The 26458-nt window shown below is 54.7% G+C and overlaps 1 protein-coding gene across 2 annotated transcripts; it reads left to right on the plus strand.

Moving 5' to 3' along the window:
• Positions 1 to 1056: 1056 nt before the first annotated feature.
• PCDH1 (protocadherin 1) lies at positions 1057 to 26458 on the plus strand. Of its 2 annotated transcripts, XM_081296790.1 has the most exons (6): positions 1111 to 1296; positions 9428 to 10290; positions 13226 to 15421; positions 20607 to 20826; positions 21798 to 21836; positions 23052 to 23187. In XM_081296790.1, exons 1-5 carry the CDS (start codon positions 1257 to 1259, stop codon positions 21821 to 21823), a joined length of 3345 nt encoding a protein of 1114 aa, XP_081152916.1. In that variant the 5' UTR covers positions 1111 to 1256; the 3' UTR covers positions 21824 to 21836; positions 23052 to 23187. The 2 variants fall into 2 exon arrangements, with proteins under 2 accessions (XP_081152917.1, XP_081152916.1); XM_081296791.1 differs by lacking the exon at positions 21798 to 21836 and having other exon boundaries at positions 1057 to 1296; positions 23052 to 26458.

Genomic DNA, 26458 nt, shown 5'->3' on the forward strand with positions numbered 1-26458 from the left:
GCCTTCCTCATTCTTATGACCTAGAACACCCTTCCTGGGCCTATTAAGAGGAGGCAGGCAGGAGGTCCTATTGAATTGGGGCACTTGGCAGCCTAGGGTGCCAAACCCGGAGCGCCGGAGGTATTTCCCAAGCTGCTCAGGGACCCCTAGATGGCGCCAGAGAGCCAGAACTGAGAGGGAGAAACCGAGTATTGGAGTGTGTGAGACACTGCGTGTGACAACGTGTGTGACTCGTTGAGTGTGAGTGTGACAGACAGCGTGTGGCACTGTGAGAGCGTGTGACACAGGCCATGACACTATGCGGCCTCGCGGGGTAGGGACCCGTATTACTTGATGTGAATGTGTGTGTGTCACCGGTAAAATGTGTGTGGCCATAGCTCTACACAACCCCAGGGGGCAAGTGATCAGGCGACCCTCGAATAGCCTGAGCTCCTCCGGCACGCCACTTCATCCTCATACTTGTATATCTTCCTCATCCTCAACCTAGAGCCCCCAGGTCCCATCACTTTCCGCCTCCCACGGTCCCCTCTATAGCCCCACCCCCATGGCTTGCTGCGGCCACCGAGGCTGACCGCTCTGCGGCTTCGGTAGGAGGGGGGAGGGGTGGACTTCCCCGGAGCGCAGTGGAAAGGGAGGGCCAAAAGGGGAGATTCGGGGGTCTGGGCGGGAAGACCGTGGATCTGAAGGGGAAGTGCCCAGGGAAGAAGGCGCTAGGGGAGACACTTCCTCGGCCTCGACTTCCAGGGATGCAGAGTGGGGGACAGGTGTTTGAGTGAGGCAAGGAGGGGAATTCGGGAGGGGGTCCTAGATGCAGGCTTGGGTGGGATAAGTGTTAGGCGAAGAGCGGAGGAGTAAACCTATATACTCAGGCCTCCGGCAATGGGGAGATGGCAATGGGGAGAGGGTCCCGGCTTTAGGGAACGGCGCTCAGGGTCCCCTCCCAGCGGGACCAGAGCAGTCCCGAGCTCCACCTCCCGGCCGGAGGGGGTGCGGAGAGGCGGGCGGGAGGCGGGCGGGCGGGCCAGGAGGGAGGGGGAGGGAGGGGGCGGGCCGGGCTGTGCGCTCCGCTCGCTGCTGGCTCCGCCACCGCCGCCGCCGCCGCCGCTGCCGCCTCACACACTCCGGGAGCGGGAGCGCGGCGCGGACGCGAAGCCGCCGGGCTGCTGTGCCCAGAGTCAGCCGGAGCCGGAACCCGAACCGCAGCGCCAGCCCCAGCCGTGCGGAGCCGCAGCCCGGGCCGGGGCCGGCAGCGGCTCATGGACAGCAGGGCGGGCGGCCGGTGCTGCCCCGAGGCGGGTAAGGATCCGGAGGCGGTGGAGGCGGCAGAGGCTTGGGGCCCGGAGCGGCCATGGCCGGCGGGAGCTGAGGGAGGGGCGCTCAGCGGAGCGAGGCCGGGGGGATCCAGTCCGTGCCCAGCGCGCGGGGGCCGAGGTGGGGGCTGCTGGAACACCAAGTGGGGGTTGCAGCCGGGCACCCTGGCCTCAAGGTCCACTACAAGAAACCGAGAGAGGGGAGGGGGTACCGAGCCGGACCCCAACCCCGGTATCGCGCACTCGGGCGCGCCTTGGAGCGGCTGGGATGAGACTCCAGGAGCGCGCGAGATGGAAATGGTTTTGGGGAAGCGCGCAGCCCTCAGTTTGGTGGGGGGCTCCCCGAGGATGAAGCTAGCAAGAAACCTTACCCCCAACACACACACACACACACACACACACACACACACACACACACTTGTTGGGCGACTAGCTCAGCTCACTCAGGCGCTTCCAGCTCTCCGCGGGCACCTGGAGGACCGTACCAGACATACACACGCATACATACATCCGAACATATGTGAACACAGACATACCTCCCGCACACCAGCGCCCAATGGGGCACCGTCACCAGCTTAGAATCTGCTTCGGCGTCTGCACGATCAGCAGCAGGGACACACAACCTGTGTCCGTAGACAGCAACAACACAACCGGGTGTGACACTGGGCAACATAGACACACAGACACAAACCCATGCCGTCGTGTACGAGTGCCATAGTTCTCAACATGAACACTCAAAACCTAATCCCCCATCCTCGTATTTCTTTAAGGAACACACCCTAACATAAATTATGTTCCCTACTCCTTGGCCAGAGCACAGGTACACAGAGCACAGGTCTCACTTGCTCCCACCGCCTGAACCCACACAAACACAACCCAATGTCTCAGCACACGCCTTGATGGCACACACCCTAACACAGTAAGAAGCACCTACAGCAGCGCCTCACGGTCACAAACACGGAACCTACTGCTTCACACATCTTAACACTGGGTGTCACACACACCTTACACCAACACTGTCACATTACACCCTGCGGGGCATACACAGACAAGCTCTGCCCCTCTCCCTCGGAGGCCAGATTCCGTGGGGAAAAACCGACCCAAGCGCCCTGTCACCTTAATAGCGACATTGTTATTGTAAATATCTGTACAGCGGGAGCCCTGTGGCCGGACTGACCGGCTTCCCGGCGGGCGCCTCCCCCCACCCCCACTCCCGGGCCGTACCGGCCGAGTGTTCCGGGAACAAGCTGGACCTGGCTGGCCGCGCCATAACGCCTCCCCGGGCTCCGAGGCCCTTGATTCTTTTGCAAAAGGTGCAAGCCTGAGGCGCTGTTTGCGACCCTTTCCGGACCACTTAGCTGAGTTCTGCGAGGCACCTGGGTCTCTGGCTCACCTGGGTCCCGCACACCTGGGTCAGTCTCACACCAGGGCGCCCCCTCTTCCCGGTCCCGGCTGCGGGCCAGTCGTGTGTCGGGGAAAGGCCTGGGGGCCAGAAGAGAGACGGTGGCAGGCGCGGGAGTAGAACTGGTGGGTGAAATGGACTCGCACCCGTTCCCCCCTCCCCCAGCTACCCTAGCTCAGACTTCTGGCCTCAGTTTCCCTAGCAGTGGTGGGCAACGATTCGTTCCGGCAGGAAAGATTGGGGGTGATGCTGAGGCCACTGGGAATTGACTGTAGGGCAAGAGCCCCTTTTCCGCCGGCCGCGAGAGCATCGGTTTTACGAGAGTGTCCCCGCCCGGCTGGGTTCGCGGCTTTGTGATTCCGGCGCCGGCTTCCTCCCCGCCCCCCTCCCGGCGCCCGCTGCGCGACTCGCCGCGGCGCCGGCTTGCGGGGGACCCTAGGCCGAGGCCGGAGATGCCAAGGAGCAGGGATTCCCCGCGGCCGCCCGGGGGGCGGGGGACGCAAGTGACCGGCTGGCCTAGGCGCTTTCTCACTACGCTGCGCGCTCGCCTGGCCTCGCCTTAGGCTTCAGGAGGCCGGCGCCGCGGGGGTGGGGGCGGGGCCACTCGAACCCTAGGAGCCGCCGCGGTCCCCCCCTACACTGGCTCAGCTGCCTCTGGGAGGAGACACTCCGTACGCTGGGTGTGTTCTGGGAGCGCCCGCTGACCCTAGCGGTGCGGACCCGGCCGCCCGAGCAAGCAGAGGCCAGGACTTCGTGCCGGAAGACGCGGGGCGCCTTCCAGCACCTGCTCTGGGTCAGTCCTAGGGAGCTGCCAGAAGGTGTTTGTGAGAACCCTGAGGTCTGGGTGTGTGTGGGGATGAGTGGGTGTTACCTTCGTTCTTGACGTGGGAGTCTGAGGGGATTGAAACCTGTAATAACTAGACTAGGGCATGGGCTGGAATCCAGAAAAGAGGCGTGAGAAGAGAGGCCTCCAGAGATGGCCAGAGGCAGGGTGGTAGAGGGCAGGCCTAGGTTCAGTTCTGGTCTGGCCGCATTTATTTTTCCCCTTCCCCCTTCCATCCCCAGTTCCCAATTACTGAAGGCACTTTGGCTGGAAAAGGGTGTCTGGCTGGTCTGGTGTCCTCCTACCAGAGCCCTTGCTACTGTGGTGACTTCTGCAGAGAAGCTGGCCAAAAGACATTGAATATTACTAGGAAGAATGGGGTGGAAAGGCCAGGAAGGGGGCCTACAAAGGTGGGGAAGACCTAAAAGGGAATGAAGGTTGAATAGGGGGAGGTAGTGAAGGAGGAGGCCCTTCTGATGGGGTGAGGGCTGCTCCTGCCCTGAGCAAGGATAGATAGTTGGTGCTGCAGAGAGCAATTCTGTTCAACAGATTAAGCATCTTCTATCTGCCAGGGCCGGTGGCAAGTGGAAAGGATGCAGTAGTAAGATATGTATTATATTTATTTACCTTTATAGGATTTGCCAACTGTTCGTTGAGCAAACAAGAACCTACTATGTGCCCGATGCTGGAAATAAACTGCTCTATTCTGGAGTTGGGAGACTGTTTTATGTCTGACCTTTACAATTATAATAGACTTCAGATGCACCAGATCTCCTTTAATCCTCCCAAATAACTCCCAATTTCCATTTCATTGTATAGAAACTGGTTCGGAAAAGACAATTCACAGCTAGGAAGTGTGAAGTGAGGGTTCAAACAATCTGGCCCCAAACAACAGATGCCTGGAAGTCTGCAGAAGCTAATGGAGGGTGATGGAAGAGGGGAAAGAGCTGAGGGCCCTGCCCTTGCTTGCTGTGGGTGGCCTCTGAACAGCTCCACCCCATGCAGCTTCACTTGCTTACCCTTCACTCTCTTCCTTTGGTGTTTGCCTGAGGAAGCAGTGGTTATTGTCTAATAGTGCTAGGGGCAGGGGACAGGGAGCATCCAAGGTGTCAAAGCCTGACCTGGCATAGCTCTCTGGTCATAGCATGCAGCAAAAACTCTGGAAATGAAGGTTTCAGGTGAACCTCTGTCATCAACCCTTCCCAGGTATGGATACAGATGAGGTCCCCTTGACTTTCCTTGGACTCTTGTCCCCTGATCCGTCGCTCCTATACCCCTGATGTTTCTTGTGCTCCTGAGGGAGATGGGTCCCTGTGTCTGTCCCTGCTTAAGCTCTGGCTTCTCAGTCCCCTGGACACCCATGCCACTGGGTGAATGCAAAGCACCCCTGCCCAGGAAGGCAGCCAGAGCCTGGGGAAGGGCAGATAAGGCACCAGTGGCTTCAAAGGCCACCGCTGAGACTAATGACTCCCCATACCAACTGCAGAGGACAAAGTTCAGAAGTGGTGGGGGCAGGGATGAGTAAGGGCCACTTAACTGCTGTTCCTGCCCTTCCCAGGAAGGGAAAGTCACATGGCTTTCTATATCCTGATGGACCTTTGAATGAGCCACAACAGCCTGGGAGGCCTGGGTTCAATCCTAGAAGGCTAGCCTCCTCTTCCCTTTCTGTCCTGATGGTGGGCAGTGTTGGCAACAGGGCTGAGGTTCCTGTGTTCTGGGGTGGAGGTGGGGGTAACACAACAAACATCCCTTTCCAGCCTTAGGGATTACTGTTGATTCCCTTCCTGAATCCAGCCTTTCCTCCAGACTCTGGTATTTGAAGAAGCCCTGTTTCTCACATCCGAGCTCTTCCTCATACTGTTTCTCTGGCCTAAGACGATTAATGTATTTTTGAGTCTCAATTTGACTTGTAATACGGGGACAGGGCTGTAATAATGAATATTATCTGTTTCAGAGGGTGGGGGGATTAAATGAGATCCTGTGTGTGAATGCTTATCCGTGCCTTAGTGAAACCTTGCCTGCTGGGGTAGTAATCGTGGTGCGCAATGATGGTGGTGTGGTGATGAGAGAGTTTGTGTGGCCTCAGGCTTTTTCTTTCTTTTTTGATGCTGGGGATGGAACCCAGGACCTGGTGCGGGCCAGGCAAGCCCTTGACCACTGAGCTACAGACACCCCCGTGTTCTGTTTCTTAACTCAGTGGATCTATTGTATCCCAGAGTTGTTCCCAGATTGTCTGGGACCTTTGCATCACAATTGCCTTGGGGGTTTCTCCCGGTCCCACCTTCCAATCAAAATTCCTAAGGGGGGGGCCAGATAATACTTATTTTGAAAGAACTCTCCAGGTGCTTCAACCTTGAGAGGTTCTGCTTCTCTCCCAGAATTCACCACTCCCAACTCTTGCGTCCAATCTGGGGAAGACTCACTCCAGGCCCTTATTCCCCTACTCTTCCTGAATCTCAGGAACACCCCTGTACATTGACCCCAAGCTTTCCCTGTCTTGCATTTTACCCTGTGGTTCTCCTGGTTCTAACTTGGAAGCCGAATACTGTAATCCTTCTGGACTCTATCTCCGCCAACTGGAAGTAAGGGATCCTCTAAGGGTGAGAGAAATACTGGGGTGGCGGGGGAGGGGGGACTACCTAAGAGGTCTCAGGTATTTGACCCTGAGGTGGGGAGGAAGTCCCAAGTTGAAGACTGAGGTTTGCCTGAATGGTTAAGTAACCTTGATCTGGAGAGGGGGAGTACAGGCAAGCAGTTACTGTTAAATTTCTCTTTTCTGCAAGGTTCAGGGTCATTCCCGTGGGCATCCCATCTAACCCCTAATCTGCCAATGCTTACACAGAAAATAGGGTTGCACAGTTATCCCATGTTGTTTCTGTGGAGGAGGGTGGTGGCCAGGTGAAGGCACGCAAAAGAAAATGGGGTTCTTAGGAGACAGTCCCTTGGGGATGGATTTGGGTTGGGACTTGAAATGATAAGATGAACTCTTTGCCAAGGTCCATGCAGATGAAGGGGATGTGGCTGGAGGGCAGATCCAAATGGAGCATCAGATAAACTCCTCCTTCCTTTAAAGAGATTAAGATTGTAGCAGAGAATAAACATAGACACTAATTTGATAATGACCTCACACACATTGAGTACTTTAATGCTGAGGAGCTACTGAGGAGGGGCTTGTGTTTAGGGAAGTCTCCCCAGAAGAGGTGAAGTGTTTGAAATGTGTAAGGAACCATGCATTCAAGGAGCATTTGCTGAGAGTCTCCTCTGCCCCCTAGGTGGAGAAGGGGAATCGGGGAATCATAGGCAAGTTGGCAACTAAACAACCAGTGATCACGCAGCAAGTGCTCCAGGATTAGCAGATAGTCATTGAGTAAAAATAACCAATCCCTGGAAAGCTATTTATTGAGAGCCTACTGTGTGCCAGTCAGACCTGTCAGCTGCTGGCCCGGTTATGACTGCGCTGAAGATGTTGAAGTAAGCAAAGTAGAGACTCTCCCACTCTGCTTACTGTCTTGTGACAGAGGTTAGCAAGTTTTTCAAAGAAGGACATAACTACAATTGTGCTGAGTACTTCCAGAGACCATTTATTAAGTACTTACATTGGGTTAGGTAGTCAGTCTATATTTTCTCAAACTGCCCCCCTTCCAGGAAATAGGCAGTATCTTTACTATTTTCAGATAAGAAAACTGAGGCTCTAAATAATTTGTTCCAGGTCACATAAACAGGAAGTGGGCAGCCTGGCATCACAGTGATGCATGCCTGTAATCTCAGTGACTTAGGAGGATTGCTGGTTCAAAACCAGCCTCAGCAATTTAGCGAGACCCTGTCTCAAAATTTTAAAAAGAGATGGTGATGTGGCTCAGCAGTTGAGTGTCCCTGGGTTCAATCCCTGGTACCACCACCAACAACAACAACAAAAAAAGGAAGTGAGGTTTGCCTTCGGATAACAACTATTCTCCCCACTGCTGTCTAACATATGCCAAATGGGTACAGAGAGGCAGCCCAACAAAATTGACAGGTAGTTCTTGCTAGAACCATTGTTATGGTAGACTGGGCCAGTCTTTACTGTTGTGCCGAGGATAGAGGCTGACACATTATAAGTGCCCAATAAGCATTCGTTGAATGCATGAATGAGCACCTATTCTGGGCCTGGCTTCGAAAAGCCGCATGGGTGGGGGTTGAGGGAGTGAGTATACAAAGTTCTACCCCTTCCTTCAGGATGCTTGGTGTCTGCCAGGAGAGAGAACAACACAGGCGGGCGGTGTCCAAGGCAGCCTATGATTCATTGCTTTAGGACTGGAGCAGACAATAAGTGGCTGTGAGTTGGAGGAAGGAGAGGTCACTGTGGGTTGGAAAGGCCTGGGAAGGCTTCCTAGGGGGGCCAGAACCTGCCTTCAGTGGGGTGGGTGTGGTCATCAATAGGCCTGGGGTGGGAATTCCAGAAGTAGAGCGGGTCTTCCAGGTATGCTGAGGGGAAGTGGGGAAAGGAGACTGAGCCTGAACCCTCCACAGAAATGCTGTTAGAGACTTTGGATTTGAGTAGAGGAGAGGCTCACCATGATTTTGTTGCAGAGGAGCGCAGTCACAACCCAGCCAGCAGCTGACAGGTCTGACTGGGGTCAGCAAATGGACAGCCTTGAAGTGGAGGGGGTGGAGAGATGGGTGAAAGAAGAGGGTGATAGTGGTGATGGGGATGCAGCTTGTGATTGGCTAGCTGGGGTGGGCAGAGAGAAGAAGGTGTGAGGTGGGGCTGGACCAGTTAGAGAGGAGGAGGAGGAGAGGCCGGGTGTGCAGTCAGAGCTGGACCTGTGTAGGGATAGGGGTCAAACAGGAGCCAGATGATCACCCAGAGTAGGGGTGGGAAGGGGCCAGGGATAGTCTGGTGGTGTCATTGAAGCTCTGTCCCAGTTAGACCTGCTGGACTTCAGTTGCAAAGGACAGGTCAGGGCAGCTCCCAATGCCAATTTGAGGGCCATTCAGCCCTGTGACCCCAATCTTGACCTCTATTCTCTTTGTGCACCTGCCCGTGGAAAGAGGCAGAAAGGAGAGCCCTAGGAACTGTTCACATGCATATGTGTTTGTGTACACACACAAATGCAAATGCTCCTAGACACATGTTTGTGGGGGAAGTTGGAGAGGGCTAACACCTATTCTTCACCCTAGCCATTTTTACAAGTCTTGGTTAGTGTCTGATTCAAGTTGGACCCTTGTGGGGGTGCTGTGGGTGATTATTGTCAGGAAAAGGGAATTGGACCTGTCACACTTCATATACTTATTATTGATGTGGCATCTCAGAAGAGAGAAATGAGTTGTGTTCCCCTCTCCCTCCAGACAACCTGAGTAGCTCTAGTATGGGCAGTAAATGACCCCAGAAACTGGGTCATCTAGAGAGTACCTGCATCTCTTTCCTACTACATAGGTGGGAAGGGGTGATCCAGTTGGGGGTGCCCAAAGCCTAACCACTTGCTCTCTCGGTATCTCAGTATCAGAGTAATTACCATGGGTGACTAAGGCAGGATGCTGGTGAGAAGGAGGTGTTGGGCAAAGCAGAGAACAGGGAGGGAAAGAGGAAAGGAGGGAGGGAGGGAGGGAGGGAGGGAGGGAGGGAGGGCCGGGACCCAGGGAACATCAGGTAGGTAAGGGCGTTCCATGGGCGGGAGCTACTCTAGGCCTGCCAGGCCTCTTACAGGATCCTCCAGCTGAGCCAGGCACAGCTGCTACACCCAGCTGTGGGTAGAACTCAGGGTTCTGGACTCTGGCTTCTGGAAACTGGGTTTTGGGGCTGGGATTGAATCTCCTTGTGGGAGAAGAGTGTGTAGGTGGAAGGGGGACAGCGGGGGCCTGGCTCTAGGCAGTCCTTTAGAGCAGCTTCCATTTTGCCTCTTTTTCTTGCAGCCCTCCTGATTCTAGAGCCTGCCAGGATGGGGTCCCTGAGGCCCAGCCCGGGCCCTGGGGGGCAGCGATTGCTGCTGCCCCCCTTGCTGCTGGCACTGCTGCTCCTATTGGCTCCATCCACAGGCCACGCCACTCGGGTAGTATACAAGGTACCAGAGGAACAGCCACCCAACACCCTCATTGGGAGCCTCGCAGCCGACTATGGCTTTCCAGATGTGGGCCACCTGTACAAACTAGAGGTAGGTGCCCCATACCTTCGAGTGGATGGCAAGACGGGTGATATTTTCACCACCGAGACCTCCATTGACCGTGAGGGGCTCCGTGAATGCCAGAACCAGCTCCCTGGTGAGCCCTGCATCCTGGAGTTTGAGGTGTCTATCACAGACCTCGTGCAGAATGGCAGTCCCCGGCTGCTAGAGGGCCAGATAGAGGTACAGGACATCAATGACAACACACCCAACTTCGCCTCACCAGTCATCACTCTGGCCATCCCTGAGAATACCAACATCGGTTCGCTCTTCCCTATTCCACTGGCTTCAGACCGTGATGCTGGCCCCAATGGCGTGGCATCCTATGAGCTTCAGGCTGGGCCTGAGGCCCAGGAGCTGTTTGGGCTGCAGGTGGCCGAGGACCAGGAGGAGAAGCAGCCACAGCTCATCGTGATGGGCAACCTGGACCGCGAACGCTGGGATTCCTACGACCTCACCATTAAGGTTCAGGATGGTGGCAGTCCCCCGCGTGCCAGCAGTGCCCTGCTGCGTGTCACTGTGCTTGACACCAATGACAACGCTCCCAAGTTCGAGCGACCCTCCTATGAGGCAGAGCTGTCTGAGAATAGTCCCATAGGCCACTCGGTCATTCAGGTGAGAGACCCCCTCTATCTTCCTGTCAGGGTGACCCACTTTTAAAAATGGGAGCCCACCCCAACCAGCTGAGAACTCCTTTCACTTAGGGGATAAAAATGTCAGAATGCTGTGTCTAGATTTCTTCTCCCATCCCTAGTCAGGTGAGACCCTCCCATCACCCAACTGGTGATTTTATTTTTCTCTATCAAGCTGTTAAGTGACATCACATCTGAACAGTGCCTACCCCTCTCCAAGGCAGATGTGAGTTAGAAACTCTGGAAAATGAAACTCCCCCTCAAGTCAAGGAGAGCCTTCTCCCCTTGCAAGGGATGCTAAGGTGGAACAAAAGGGCTGCTTTTTATCAGGTAGAACCTTCCCAAACAGGAGCAGGTGCCCTTTAATCAGATGGGATTTTCCTGAAACTGGGGATACAGTCTCACTGCACCCCTCCCTGACGGAGTTCAATGAGATCATTTAAGTCAGATACTCCCTCCAAGTTCTGAAAAGTCATACAGGGGTATTTGTATACTCGATTCTGCCCCTGGACATGGGGCACCCATGGGTGTGGGGTGTTTGGCACAGTAGGCAGGGGGTCAGTTCCCTTCATGGAAGTTCTCAGCACCCCTCTCCATGGGAACTGCCCCAGGGGCTGGGCAGCTTGGTGGGGCTGGGACCTGGAAGGGAGCAAAGAAAGCGTCCCTGCAGACAGGTGGGCGTATCTCCTGCTGTCATCTCGGCACTGGCCTCCTGCCAGCCCAGCTCCTTTTTTCTTCTCCAGGGGCTGAAGCTGTCTGTTTGATGAGAGGGAGCTGAGGAGGGCTCAGCTGCCCTGGAGCCCATCACCCAGCCCAGGAGACCCTCATCCTAGGTCCCGGTGCTGAAGTGGGTGGTGGGAGTTTCATCTTTTTTCAGAACTGGTGGACTGGAATCTGGACAGGAGGATGAAAAAGAAAAGGGAGACAGACAGTGGGAATGGTGAATAATAATAGCCTAAGTGCCAGGCTCTGTTCTAAACATACCATGTGTATTATATAATTTAATTCTTACAGTACAGGGTAAGTGAGCATATCCCCATTTTACAGATGGGAATCTGAGCTCACAGAGATTAAGAAACTTGCCTGATGTCATAGCTGATAGATTCAGAGCCCACCATGGCTCATGTCCCACACTGTGGATTTTTATAGCCTATGCGTGTTAACAGCTTTACATCCTCCCAGCAAGATACAGCAGAAAAGCAGGACAGAGGGTCAGCTGAGAGGTGGACAAGCTAAAAAGAGAGAATGGGAGAGAACAGGTGATGGGAAAGAGGCAGGATCAGAACTTAGCAGGGACAGGAGGCAGACAGAAGTCAAGAGTCACAGACAGAGACAGAGACAGATGGCAGGAGACAGATAAGGAGCTGAGCCACCAATCTAGAGACAGGGAGACAGTGGGGCGCATAATCACATAGTTGGTGACAGATAAGACTGAGGTCTGCAGTAGGAGAAACTGGTAGGATTGGGCCCTCAGAGATTGGAGCAGGCAGCAGGGTAGCTGGGAACCTCTGTAATAAAAGCCCTAGCAGGTCTGGTATGAGTCCTTTCCAAGGGGAAGAAGGCCAGACAAGCAATGGCTTGAGATCCCACTACCTGCAGTGCCCCACATGGTATTAGCAACTGGTTTTGCAGAGACAGAAAGGAGGATAGACGGACAGATAGACAGGCTGATGGACAAAAATAAAAAAGAATATTTAGGGAGCACTCTCCATGTATCAGACAGTGTTGACATTTTGACATGTATCATCCCACTTAATATTCCACAGTGAAATCAATTCCATGATTAATCCCCATCTTACACATTTGTAGACTAAGGTTTGGGGAAGTTCAATAATTGGCCCAAGGTTACGTAGTTATTTGAGAAGTGGTAAAGCTAGGATTTGAACCCAAGACTTCTGTTTTAGAGAGTCTACCAAGTTATGCCTATCCCCCTCTGCACCCTGCCCTGCCATCACTTTGGTCTGGCGGTGACCTAACCCTAACCCTCATGTTTCACTCGAGAAGTGGTACCTCATGGCCAGTTCCACCTGGTTCTTTTTGTCCCATTCCTGCCCGTGTTTGTATAGACTTGGACCCAGTGCGCGTTGGCATGGGAGGGCGTGCCCACTGCAAAGGGACAGACAGTTCATTGTTTGATGCTGGGAGCCCAGCCCGCTGCCAGCAGGCTCTGTGGCCTGCACCAACCCCTCCCTCCTGGCCGCAGGCTCAGGCCGGATTCCTCACATTGGGGCCTTGCCAGCACCAGCCAGCAGTCGAAGGAACTGCTGAAACAGGTTTCCCCAGTTTAACAGAGCAGTGGCTGGGCCTGGCCTGGCAGGCTCCTTCTGACCCACATCACTACCTGACTGCTTTCAGAAGAAATTCCCTCACCTGTAGCCTCCAGGTGGGCATGTGGTTCTCCACTCTTGCATATACACACACACACACACACACACACACACCTTCTCATGGTTACACATAATCACACACAGCTCACAATCATACACGTGTTTGTGCATGTATGCACACCATCTCTACTACCCACACACCTTTCCATTTCAGCAGTTGGTTAGGAGCCACTTTAATTGGATGAAAGTGTTGCTGGTTAGATCCTAACCCCCATATTTGGGTGGACCAGTAGAGGAATGAGAAGGAGTTTAATTCTGCCATGTACCATCTCTGCTGGCGGTTTGCGTCACTATTGAGGATTTGCAGGCTGCATCTGGGCTCTTCAGGAAAAGAGGTTAGTAATGTCTGCCAAAATGCCAGGGCTGGGGAAAAGATTGTACACATGCCACTTTTGGAAAGGGCACTAAGTCAGATTTGTTGTGTTTGCCATGATCATTGGAAAGGACTTTGGCAGCACACATGTACCCCTGAACTTGCTATCCCTGGTCTAACCCAGTCTGTTCTCCTTGTTTTTTGCTCCTACCCTACAGGTGAAAGCTAATGATTCAGATCAAGGCGCCAATGCAGAGATCGACTACACGTTCCACCAGGCACCTGAAGTTGTGAGGCGACTTCTGCGACTAGACAGAAACACTGGACTCATCACTGTTCAGGGCCCCGTGGACCGTGAGGACCTGAGCACTCTGCGCTTCTCTGTGCTTGCCAAGGACCGAGGCGCCAACCCCAAGAGTGCCCGTGCCCAAGTGGTTGTGACTGTGAAGGACATGAATGACAATGCTCCCACCATTGAGATCCGAGGCATAGGACTGGTGACCCATCAAGATGGGATGGCTAACATCTCAGAGGATGTGGCGGAGGAGACAGCCGTGGCTCTGGTACAGGTATCTGACCGAGATGAGGGAGAGAATGCAGCTGTCACCTGTGTGGTAGCAGGTGACGTACCCTTCCAACTTCGCCAAGCCAGTGAGACGGGCAGTGACAGCAAGAAGAAGTACTTCCTGCAGACCACCACCCCACTTGATTACGAGAAGGTCAAAGACTACACCATTGAAATTGTTGCTGTGGACTCTGGCAACCCCCCTCTCTCTAGCACTAACTCCCTCAAGGTGCAGGTGGTGGATGTCAATGACAATGCCCCTGTCTTCACCCAGAGCATCACGGAGGTGGCCTTTCCAGAAAACAACAAGCCCGGTGAAGTGGTGGCTGAGGTCATTGCCAGCGATGCTGACTCCGGCTCTAATGCAGAGCTGGTTTACTCTCTGGAGCCTGAGCCGGCTGCCCAGGGCCTCTTCACCATCTCCCCTGAGAATGGAGAAATCCGGGTGAAGACATCCCTTGATCGGGAACAGAGAGACAGCTATGAGTTGAAAGTAGTGGCAGCTGACCGGGGCAGCCCCAGCCTCCAGGGCACAGCCACCGTCCTCGTCAATGTGCTGGACTGCAATGATAATGACCCCAAATTTATGCTGAGTGGCTACAACTTCTCAGTGATGGAGAACATGCCAGCGCTGAGTCCAGTGGGCATGGTGACTGTCATCGATGGGGACAAGGGGGAGAATGCCCGGGTGCAGCTCTCAGTGGAGCAAGACAATGGTGACTTTGTTATCCAGAACGGCACAGGCACCATCCTGTCCAGCCTGAGCTTCGACCGGGAGCAGCAGAGCACCTACACCTTCCAGCTGAAGGCGGTGGACGGCGGCGTCCCACCTCGCTCAGCTTACGTTGGCGTCACCATCAATGTGCTAGATGAGAATGACAATGCACCCTTTATTACTGCCCCCTCCAACACTTCCCACCGGCTGCTCACCCCCCAGACACGTCTTGGTGAGACGGTCAGCCAGGTGACAGCCGAGGACATTGACTCTGGTGTCAACGCTGAGCTGACCTACAGCATTGCTGGTGGCAACCCTTATGGACTCTTCCAGATCGGGCCAAATTCAGGTGCCATCACCCTGGAGAAGGAGATTGAGCGGCGCCACCACGGGCTGCACCGCCTTGTGGTGAAGGTCAGTGACCGTGGCAAGCCTCCACGCTACGGCACAGCCTTGGTCCATCTTTATGTCAATGAGACCTTAGCCAACCGCACACTGCTGGAGACCCTACTGGGTCACAGCCTGGACACACCGCTGGATATCGACATTGCTGGGGACCCAGAATATGAGCGCTCCAAGCAGCGTGGCAATATCCTCTTTGGTGTGGTGGCTGGTGTCGTGGCTGTGGCCTTGCTCATAGCCCTGGCAGTGCTTGTGCGCTACTGCCGGCAGCGGGAGGCCAAGAGTGGCTATCAGGCTGGTAAGAAAGAGACCAAGGACCTGTATGCCCCCAAGCCCAGCGGCAAAGCCTCCAAGGGAAACAAGAGCAAGGGCAAGAAGAGCAAGTCCCCGAAACCTGTGAAGCCAGTGGAGGACGAAGATGAGGCCGGATTGCAGAAGTCCCTCAAGTTCAACTTGATGAGTGATGCCCCTGGGGACAGTCCCCGCATCCACCTGCCCCTCAACTACCCACCAGGTAGCCCTGACCTGGGCCGCCACTACCGTTCCAACTCCCCACTGCCTTCCATCCAGCTGCAGCCCCAGTCACCCTCGGCCTCCAAGAAGCACCAAGTGGTGCAGGACCTGCCACCTGCAAACACATTTGTGGGCACCGGGGACACCACGTCCACGGGCTCTGAGCAGTACTCCGACTACAGCTACCGCACCAACCCCCCCAAATACCCCAGCAAGCAGGTAGGCCAGCCCTTTCGGCTCACCACGCCCCGGCCCCCACCCCACCCCTATGTCGGGGCCATCTGGACCGAGGTGTGGGAATGACAGCAGGTGTAGCATTCCTGCCGCATTCACTAGTCCACCTGGGGGCCAGCCTGAGCCATAGTGGGAGGTGGGACCTCAGATCTGGAGACACTGGGGCCTTAATGACCTTGCTGCCTCACCTAGGCATGGGAGTTAGGCTGAGTGGAAACCAAGGGAGGGCATGCTCTAGGGTCTCCTCCCTGCCCCCTCCCCACTGGGGAGAGGCCTGTGACTTGTCAGATCCCTGGATGCTGGACCAGCTGCTGGGGCTGATGGGCAGGTGAACAGAAGGGTTTGGAAAGGGGGTCAGGAAAATTGGGGAAATGTCTATTCCAAACCTGGGTCTCTGAGACCAGCCATAGGTGCTTTTCTAGAGGGGAAACAGGGAGATCTAGGGTCCTGGTTGGGAACCAGATGGGGAATTTGCTAGGGAGGGGGTCCTCCCAACTTGTGCCTTCTCTGTGTACTATGTATTAACCTCTTCCTCACCCGGGGCTGGGCCCCATATCCCCTACCCCAGCCCTATACACTTGTCCCTGACAATAAAGTTCTCTATTTTTGGAGTTTTGGTTTCTTATTTTCCTGGAACTGAGAGAAGAAGCGAGAGAGACTGGAAGCAGCCCTTGGTCCTCAGGTCCTGCCTCTATTTCCCCATCCCCTCCTCTTTACCCCTTCCCACAGCTTAGACTTGCCTATTCTACTGCAACCCTATCTTAGCATACCATCTCCCTACCCACCCCACACCCATATCCATGTCTAGGGAAAGTTCCCTCCTGAATAGCCTTCAAATGGAGGCATCCGGTAGCCTGATCCCTTGCCCCATGCTTCAGACCTTCTCCCTAAGAATGATACCCTTCTCCAAATAAGGGTGGGTAGAGATGCACGCAAGTCTTGCGCTGTCTCCATGGTCCAAGACTTAATTTTTCCAGACTGTCCAATTGAGAAGCTCAACAGACCTCAGACCAGACCACCTGTGGTGTAGCAAGCAGCCTGCTTGCCTTTGGTGACACCAGAGAACCTCGTTATTACCCCAGTCACCCTCCCTCAGGGCCAAGATCTTCCCCCAAGTCCCTTTCCCAGCCTCTTCATCATGACACCACCTACACCCAGCAATTAGCTAGCCCTGCCCTGTGTCTCCCCACTGTGATCAGGGCCTGGGCTGTAGGGAGGGAGGGCCCAGGGAGAGGCAAGGGACTTCTTGAGTCTTTGCAGTGACCTGCTCTGCCCCTCCACTCTTGGGTGCTTCCTTCAGCTCCTTGCTCTGACCAGCAGGGCTGCTGGCCCTCACTCTCTCTCTCTCCATCTCTCACTTCTTGCTCTCCTAGGTCTGCCCTGTCCTTGATTTGTCCTGTCCTTGGTTGTGCCTAAGGGAGGCTAAAGTGTGGGTGAGGGGCCTCAGGTCCTGGGGGAGTCTCTGAGGCCAGAGGCAACCTATCTCCATGGTGACCGAAGAGGCTCAAGACACTCCCAGGAGGTCCAAGGCGCCTGCTTTCTCCTTGATACCATCCACAAACTCCCTGATGCCCTAGGATACCTCCAAAATAAAAAAATCTCTTAAGGACTTTGAAGGAGTGGGGAAGTGAGATGTGATTGGATCATATTTCTTTTGGGCAAATTAAATATTTATAGCATGACCTCCAGCAACTCCCATTCTTTCTCTTCCATTTCTGGCCTTGTAACCTCTGCTTCTTTTCCCCATTTCCCTAGTTCTTTCATTTCTTTCCCAGGTCTGAGGGATTTTTCCCTTATCAGCTCCATCTCAACCAAATCCATCCACAGAGCCACACCGAATATATTCTTCCAACATTTCAACACAGCCAAACCATACTACCTGTTGTCATCATCAAAATATAGGCCAGGGGCTGGGATATAGCTCAGTTGGTAGAGTGCTTGCCTTGCATGCACAAGGATATGGGTTCAATCCCCAGTACCAAAAAACAAAACAAAACATATATGCTAGGATGGGGATGTAGCTCAGTGGTAAAGCCCTTGCCAAGCATGTGCAAGGCTTCAGGTTCAATCCCCAGAACTAGAAAAACAAAAACAAACCACCATGGGTCGAGCTCCTACTGTGTGTTCAGACTCTGATGAAAAAATGGTTGTACTTGTAGCCCAAGACACAAGTGAAATGAATCATGTCAAGTGAGAAGTTCCAAAGTAAATCTATTCCCAACTTGTTCTAAGAAACTACTTCAATTGCTGCTATTCACTTCCATTTTTTGAGGCCTTACTAGGTTAAGTGCAGGTACCTAAGTTCATTCAGTCCTCATGACTGATATGAGCAGTTAGGTCCTCTTATTCTTCATTTTTCAGAAGTGAAAACTAGTTAGTGGTTGGACCAAAATTCACACAAAACATCAGAAAATCTGATTTCCAGAATTTCCCATTATCCATGTGCTATTTTAAAAAGGGTTTGTGATTGGTAGTAAGAGATTCACTATCATTAACCTATTAAAGGCTCTGCAAAAAACCATGCACGAAGGGGAAAAAGGGTTAAACTCAGCTCTTGAGTTTCCTGAATTTATCTGACCAGAGTGCCTTTCCCTTTTTTTGAGGAGCATGGTATGGGCTTCCGGGAAGAGATTGTGAATTCTGAACCAACTTGTCAACCATGAGCCAGGACTTGGGCGAGAGGGTCCCATCCCTTTGCCTATGGTCACCGTGTGAGCAAACTCCTGAGGCAGGAGTGAGCATGACTACACTGGAGGCAGGGAGAGGCCAGGGAGGGGAGTGTTTGGGCTGGAGTGGAGGGTGCAGGAGAGAGCTGAGAGATGAGATTGAAAGCACGGTAGGTTGTGGAGGACATGGATGCCTTGCCAAAGAAAATGGAGGTCCCTGAAAGCTCAGGCATTTTTTAGATGAACTGAGTTTAGAAAATTCACTGGAACTTAAAGAGGAGCAGAGGTGAAGGTCCAAAGTCAAAATTCTAAGGTTTGAACTAAGAGGGTGGCAATGGGGGTGATGGGTGGACTTGGAGGAATTTAGGGAGAAAGGACCCCCTGGATTCAAGGCCAATATGGATATGGGATGTGGGGAGCTGCCAGGATTCCCAGATGGATGGAGGTCTGCCTTCTGAGTGTGGGTAATGGAATGGTGATGAGATCATTGTCTCTGTGGAGGCTGATTGAAGAAAAATAATTCGGTTTCAGACCTGTTGAATCTGAAGGGTCAGAAGGGGCAGCTAATTAGAATGATCCAACAAGTGCCTCAAACATCAGAACTGGAGTTAGATTCAGTTCCAGGCTTTGATGCTTTGATAGTCATAGAATTATAGGAAATATTTTGTTGAATACAACCCAACCCTCCATTTTACAGAAAAACATCATAGGAAAAGAGCTCAGGTGACTTGCCTGGTGGGCAGAACTGAAGCCCTCCATTACCAGATGTGAGCACTACAGGGAGGGAGAGCTGCTAATCAAAGTCTTAAAAGAAAACTGAAAAGAGGAAACACCCACAACCACGCTGCCCTGTGCTTTCCAGAACTTTCCTGGAGCCTGTTCACCCCCAAAGCAAGAGGACTTTGCTCCTTTATAACCCCAACCCCAAATGTGCATGTTAATTCTGGAGGCCTCATCTCTCATCGCCCAAATTTTTCAGTGTTGGGGATCACAGTATAGGTTCCCAAGGTGGGGCAGTTCTGGGCCACCTTCCCATCGGTGCCATAGTTCCTTGTCCTGATAGCCTCCCCACCCCAGCTGCCCGCAGTCAGATGGAGACTGTGTGTGTGGTAGGGGGAATCAGGAGGGAGGTCTGCAGACCTGGGACCACTTCCTCTGGTTATCCTTACAACCTCCCACTGAGGGCTAGAGAGTAAAGACAAAGTGCTGCCAACGCAGGGAGGATTCAAGGAGCCTGGAGGGTCAGTGGCAGGGCCTGGGCCCTGCTGCTCCCACCTGGCCTCCAGGGAACCTGGGTCTGTGCCTTCAACACTCCTAATTTCTGGTTGGCAGGAAAACCAGTGGTAAATCCCAGGTGGGTGTTTGGGTGGCTGGCTGATTGTGCCAAGTGCCAGGCTGAGGTTGCCAGGTTCCTGGGCTGATCAGTAACCCATGGCAGGCAGATGGGGGTTGCTGGCTGGAAGCAGCCTGCCACTGCTCCACTCTCCTGAACCCCAGCACCCAGTCTAAGCTCCAAGTCTAACTCCACCAAGCCAGAGGCCCCTCCTAGGATCTCCTTCCTATTTCCTAGAAGGAGTCTCCTTTTGAGGCCAACTTGCCTAATTTCTGATGGATGCCATTCCCTCCCCCATGCCAGTCTCCTTTCAGGGCCCTGCCCTCTACAGTCAGTATTCTGTTTGCTGATCTGGAGGACAGGGGAGTTTCCACTGTTCTGCTCCCCCACCCCAGGTGCCCTGGCTTGTTCTTAGGCTCCCTCTCCAGTTCCCTTCCACCCCTTTCCATTCCCAGGTCTCTCTGGAGGGGAATGAGGTGAGGCTGGGGGTGGTGGGTGGTACTCAGCAGGGAGTCCTGAGGTGGCCTCAGGACTCAAACCAGGGATGAGGAACAGGATGAGAAAGAGTTGGCACCTCATTCGGAATGGAGGCCATGGGAGTAACAGAGCAGTGAGACAGGTGAGGAGCTGGAGTCTGGAAGGTGCTCTTGGGAAATTAGGGGACTATTCCGGCATTGGAGAGCTGTTTGGGAGTTAGAAGTACTGCTTTTAGGAAGCTGTTCTGGAAGCTTGAGGTTGTGCTGGTGTTTAGAAGCCATGCTGGCATTTGGGGAATTGGCTGGCGTTGTGCTGTTCTGGTGTTGGGCTCTACTCTTATCAGGGACTGTTCTGAAATTAAAGGGAGACTGTGCCTGTATCGGGGAGCTAAACCAGAACTAGAAGGGCTGTGCCGTAACAAGTAGTCATGCTGGACAGTGTGACTAGAGTGGCCTGGGGGCTATAATAACACTGAGGCCTGAGCTATGTGGGACTTTCTTTGTGTGGACTTGGCTGTTCTGGGAGCTGTCCTAGAATTGAGGAGCAGTCCTCTACTGGAGCCTCTGCTTTCTGGGGTCTACGCTGTGCTCTGGGCTGGGACTTCTTGGTTGCTGCTGAGGCCTGAGGGGGCTTTGCTGGGGCTGGGGCCTGGTGTGGTGCTGGCAGCCAGCAGTGACACTCTCTCTTCCTGCAGTTACCTCACCGTCGTGTCACCTTCTCGGCCACCAGCCAGGCTCAGGAGCTGCAGGACCCATCCCAGCACAGTTACTATGATAGTGGCCTGGAGGAATCTGAGACACCATCCAGCAAGTCATCCTCGGGGCCCCGACTCGGTCCCCTGGCACTGCCTGAGGATCACTATGAACGCACCACCCCCGATGGCAGCATAGGAGAGATGGAGCACCCTGAGAATGGTGAGGAGCGTCGGCATGGTCGAGGCACCCCAGGAATGAGTAGAAGCCTGAGAATGGTGACAAGACCTTAAAAATATCCTCCATTTATTGAGTTCTTCTTGTGTGTTCAATAGTAATCACCGTGCTGAGTGCTTTCAGGTATATATTCGTTTACTCCTCACAACCACTCTCTGATCTGAGAACTTTATTGTGCCCACTTTACAGTGGAAGAATCTGAGGCTCAGAGAGGTTAAGTCACTTGCCCAAATTCATACATCTAGGAAGCAGCAGACCTGGGAGGGATACACACTCAGGTTTCTCTGAGACCAGAACCCTTGCATTCAGCACTACCTTTCACTGACTCCCTGGGAACAGGGACCCTGAGAACAGTGGCCAGAAGGCTCAGGTAACGGTGAGGAAACCTTAAAGGCAAATGGTAGCCCCCTAATAAGGTGGGAGGGCCTTGAGAATAGAGAGTGGAACCCAAATGCTGTAAGGAGCTCAGAAAATTATAGGATGACCCCCTGGAGAGAGAAGTGGGAGAAACTGTGGCTGAGGAAGAGCTGCAGGGAGGTCTGGGAGGGTAAAGACTGTCTGGGAGGGGTTTGGTGATGGAAGGGAGGTGTGGGCCTGAGCAGAGGTCAGTGTGGAGACGGATGATGTGTACTGTCAGAACGTGTGTGCGCTGTGCATGTGTATGTGCATGACTGTGTGTGCATGAAGGCGTCCGTGGCAGCTGTGAAGATGGGGAGCCTGAATAAGCTAGCCCTTGGGGTGGCAAGACTCTTAACTTGGAGTTGACCTTGGTTCTCATCCCCTCCTTCAATCCAAAATCACCCCTCTCCAAAAGATGAAAACTTCCACTCCCCACCCCTCAGTCAGAGGGCCCTGTCGAAATCTCCTCGGCCCTAGGTCTCAGAGGGCCCTTTGCCCCACCCCTGCCCCTCCATGTGTGATCTCATGCCCGTCTCGTCCTTTTTGTGCCCGCGCAGAGCCGGCTGGCCGGAGCAGGCCCTGAGGCAGAGTGCCAGGTATGTGGGAGCTGCTCTGGGGTCTGGGGTCTGTGGGACTCTGCCCAGCACCCAGCCCCGCCCACCAGTGCTCCGTGCCACACTGGGTCCCCTAACTCTGCCCTGAAGATTGGCACATTGAGGGTTAACAACAGAGCTGTCCCCTCCTCACCTTGCCCTGGCTAGAGGCCAAGCCAGGGTGGGTGGTGCCAGGGGAGCACTGCCCCAGGCAGTGCTGCTCAGTTAGGTCCCTAAGGGTGGGTCACTGCCTGGTTCTATCCCAGAGCGAGGGCGGGATAGGGGCAGCTGTGACAGGAAGTGCTCATGGCCCAACCGTTCCCATGGAGATCCCTGCTGCCCAGCAACCGCACCGGCTACTGCTGATGTCAGGCGGCCAACTCCTGTTCCCGTGGGTGTTCTTCTGGGCAGGGAGCCGGGGAAAGGCCAGGGGTGGTGGTTGGCAAGGGGGCTGGAGTGAGGTGGGCAGGGGCTGCATGAGTGTGCTTGTGGGTGTATGAGTGTGTGTTTGTGTATGAACATCTTGCATAGAAGCTCATCCCCTCCCCCTGGCTTTAAAGCAAGGCCTCCCGTGCTGGGCAGAGAGGGCTTCCAAGATAAGTGGGAGCACAGGAGGTCTGAGGAGCCTTAGAAGGAAGGTATGTGCCCATCTTTGTTTGAGGACAGAGTTGTCCAGTGCAACAGATTTGTGTGTCCATGCCTATCAGACTGTGTGTGTGTGTGTGTGTGTGTGTGTGTGTGTGAGAGAGAGAGAGAGAGAGAGAGAGATGAGAGGAGTCTGGTGAGTTCTTAAATGAGGATGGGGGTTTCCTCCAAACACCAAGGGGTAGAATTGCATGTTTAAACCTGTCTGGAGACAGACGACAAAGTGTGCAGATGAGTTGTGTGTTTGTGCACCTGTCTGAGGGCAGATTTGGTGGGTGTGTGAGAAAAGCACAGAAGGGTGGGTGAGACTAGAAGAAACGTGTCTATTGAAGGAATGTGTCTATTTAAGGATAGGTTTTTGTGTGTGTGCATGTGTGCATCTGAGAGGGCTATGTGCACAGTGGGCTTTTGGTGGAGAGTGGGAGGGTGTGTGTCTATTTGAAGGGTGTGTGCCTGTGAGTTCAGTGGGCAGGAAGAGTCCCACATCCCTGTGTAGATACCAGTGGGAGACCATGGAGCAGATCTTTTCCAGGCGCCATGCCCGATGACTGTCCTCCCTGCTCTCTCCTGCAGACCTCCGCCCTCTGCCTGATGTTGCCATGACGGGCACGTGTACCCGGGAGTGCAGCGAGTTTGGCCACTCTGACACATGCTGGATGCCTGGCCAGTCATCTCCCAGCCGCCGGACCAAGAGCAGCGCCCTCAAACTCTCCACCTTCGTGCCTTACCAGGACCGAGGAGGGCAGGAGCCTGCGGGCGCCGGCAGCCCCAGCCCCCCGGAAGACCGGAACACCAAAACGGCCCCCGTGCGCCTCCTGCCCTCCTACAGTGCCTTCTCCCACAGTAGCCATGATTCCTGCAAGGACTCGGCCACCTTGGAGGAAATCCCCCTGACCCAGACCTCGGACTTCCCACCCGCAGCCACACCGGCATCTGCCCAGACGGCCAAGCGCGAGATCTACCTGTGAGCCCCCTTCTGGCCGGCCCGCTACTCCTCCCCTAGCCGCCGGCCAGCTCCCAGATGGGCCCATTCCAGGGCCCCCACTCTTGACCCCTCCAGTGTGGACTCCACGGCCTGGGCCCCCCAGTGTGGGGGAGTACTGGCCTCCTGACCACACTGGCCCTTCCCCCATGCAGGGTCCAAGTCCTCTCCCTCATTTCCATCCCCCAGCTCCCAGGAGCCTCTTCTTCCCCTTTATGGGGCTCCTCCCAGCTAATGCCCAAGAGGGCTCCTCTACAGTAACTGGGCTCCCTTCTCTCAACTTCTAGGGAGTACCCCCTCTCTTTGGGCAGACGGTGGAGTCAAGGGTGGGCAGCACACTTTTAACTCATAGTTTCCCACATGACCAACCAGGGTGGGGATAGCATGCCCCATTTCAGCCCTGAAACAGGGCTGAACTGGGGAGCCCCTCACCCTTGGAACTTCCAGAGGAAACTCTTGACCACCAGGGGCTCCCTGAAGGGCTTTTGTTACCAAAGGTGGGATGGGGAGGGATGGAGTAGGGCGGAGGCCTTGTCTTCCAGTACTGCTCCTGGGCTGGCCCACCTACCTACCACATGTCCATGCCTGGTCCCATCTGAGCTCCCTACTTCCCTACTGGTCATGCAGTGTCTGTATATAAGGACCTTGGAATGATGTCCCCATTTCTGCCTGATTTGCAACTTTTCTCGTTGATGTTGTGTTGTCTAGGGGGACCCCTCTGGGGGGGGACCTGCCCTGTGCCCCTCTTCCCTGCCGCAGTGCCCCCCCAGGCCTCTATTGTTCCATGTTGTAAATACCCCTGGGCCATGGTGGGATGGGGTGCAGGCCAGGGAAACAACGGGTGGGTGGGGGTGGGGATGGGGGTAACATTCGCCTATCAGCAGAGCTGGGCTTTTATTTAATTTTTTTTAAAAAATACAAATCTCTATTTTTTTGGAACTGTTGCGCTGTGCCCTGGGGGGGGATCCCCGCTCAGGCTGGCCTCCCACATCCAGATGAGCATCACAGAGGGGCCCTGAGGCTGTGGGGGGGCAGCTGGACAGGGGTGGGATGACTGTGCCTCTGGCCTGGTTGGGTGAGTTGGGAGCAGGAAGGTTTGCTCAGGGGGTGGCTGGTAGCTGCCTCCAATATGGGGGGGCCTGCACCCTGCCCCCTCCCTGCCCCTCAACCCCCAGCCCCTGCCATGACTGACCCGTCAGCCTGTAAAACCACCATTGCCTTGATCTCAGGGGGTGGGAAGGGCTGCCTCAGGGCACCCTGGGCTCCAGGCCCCCTTCTTCCAGTTGGGCTTCCCTTCACCAAGGTCAGAGGTCCCATGAGGGAGGGGGAGGGGAGATTGGGGGGCAGAGAAGCCCAGTCAGCCATGATGAGGTGGGGTTCTTTTCTTCACCTCAGGGGGCCAGGGTGTGAGCGGCATCCTGCAGAGCCCCCATCTCCCACTGTGGCCATCTCAAAGCCTCAGCCCCTCTTCCTTCCAGAAACCCCCACTGCCTTGGCCCATACCTCTCCGGCTTCCCAGGGGCCCAGGCTGGGAGGCTGGAGACTCAGGGGTATGGCCCTTGCTTGACTTAGTCTAAGCTTGGGGCAGGGGTGGCCCAAGTGTGTGAGGGGAGGGTACAGGCTGCTGGGTCGTCTGGTGCCTTTGGGAGCTGTGCTGCTGGGGTCTTTACTCCTGTAACTCCAGAGACCCCACCCCAGAAAAGCCAGGGGGCTATAGAATCACCCTATTCTCTGTCCCCCTTACCCCTCACTTGGTTTGGGGTAACAGTGCTGGGAAGGAGAGCATTGTTAGGCTGGTGGCCCTGGCTTCCACAGCCCTTCTATGGAGGGTAGTGGGTAGAGTGGGCTGGGGTGGCAGCAGCCAGGTCTAGGGGTTGGCCAAAGGCTCCTTTCCCTGGGGGAGGCCCAGAAAGTGGGCTGGGGGCTTGTTAAAGAGACAGCCCCTTTCCCCTGCACAAACGGGGCAGGTGCAATAGTGGTAGAGTTGGTAGCATGAGGTGCCCATTTGGTGGGGCTGAGGCCTCGAGGGCTGTCCTGGGTCCTGGAATTCTGGATTCAGGCAAAAAGATTGTATGAGGCCTGTTTGCTTGGTGGAGAGGGTGGTCCAGACAAGAGGCATTCCTCAGGTCAGTGGACTCCTGTTGGAAGCCTCTGAGGCCTGGTCCCCTGCCCTGGCCTTGGAGACTCCTGAGCACTGAGTGGAAGGGCAGAGGAGCATTTTGCACAATGGAGAAGCCAGAAGGAAGGGGGTAGCCCAGATGGCTGGGAGGGCTGAGAAGCACACAGAAGTCCTTCCCACAGACCAAGGCAGAGCCCTGGCCCCCTGGTTGGGGTCAGGGTTCTGAGTCTGTTACGACCTGGGCACTCAAGAGGTGAAACCAAAGGTGGGCAGGGGATGGGTGACAGCACTGGGGACTAGGTTGGTCCTAGGTCTGTGAAGCCCCTCCCCAATGCCTTGTGTCGCGGTACAGTTTTATGTACAAATAGGCGACATTTGGCCAGAGAAGACCTCCCTCAAACCCAGCCTGACCCAGTCAGTGTCTTCCTAGAGGGGACCTAGTTGGTCCCCATCCCCCTACTTCAGAGCATATCTCTTGGTAGAGGAAGAATATATGGGGACAAATTTCTCTCCTAGAGTCCCTGAAGCATCTCATGGGGCAGGGAGTGTCTCTGGGCAGCCCTGACCTCTGGGGGCTCCCTAGCCCCTATGTCTCCCCTTGGGAGTCTCTGGGGGATTTGTATTCCTGCTGGGGGCCATGGGAGCATGTCTCCCTCCCTACTCAGGCTCTTGGGGAGCCTGTTTTTCTCCCAGGGTTCCTGGGAGCACTTGAGACAAGTCAGTCTTGGGCCAACTCTCTTCCCAGGGAAGGGAGCTATCTCTGATGCGCCCGAAAAGGGATGTTTCTGGCCCTCCCCCCATCTCTCCCATGGGGGGTGTCTTTGCCCTGCAGCACTTTGGGATGAGGCTGGGCATCTCTGAGTTGTCTTTTCTCCTAGG

This window comes from Spermophilus citellus (assembly GCF_964194105.1).
Source record: "Spermophilus citellus genome assembly, chromosome: 1".
Taxonomy (NCBI): Eukaryota; Metazoa; Chordata; class Mammalia; order Rodentia; family Sciuridae; genus Spermophilus; species Spermophilus citellus.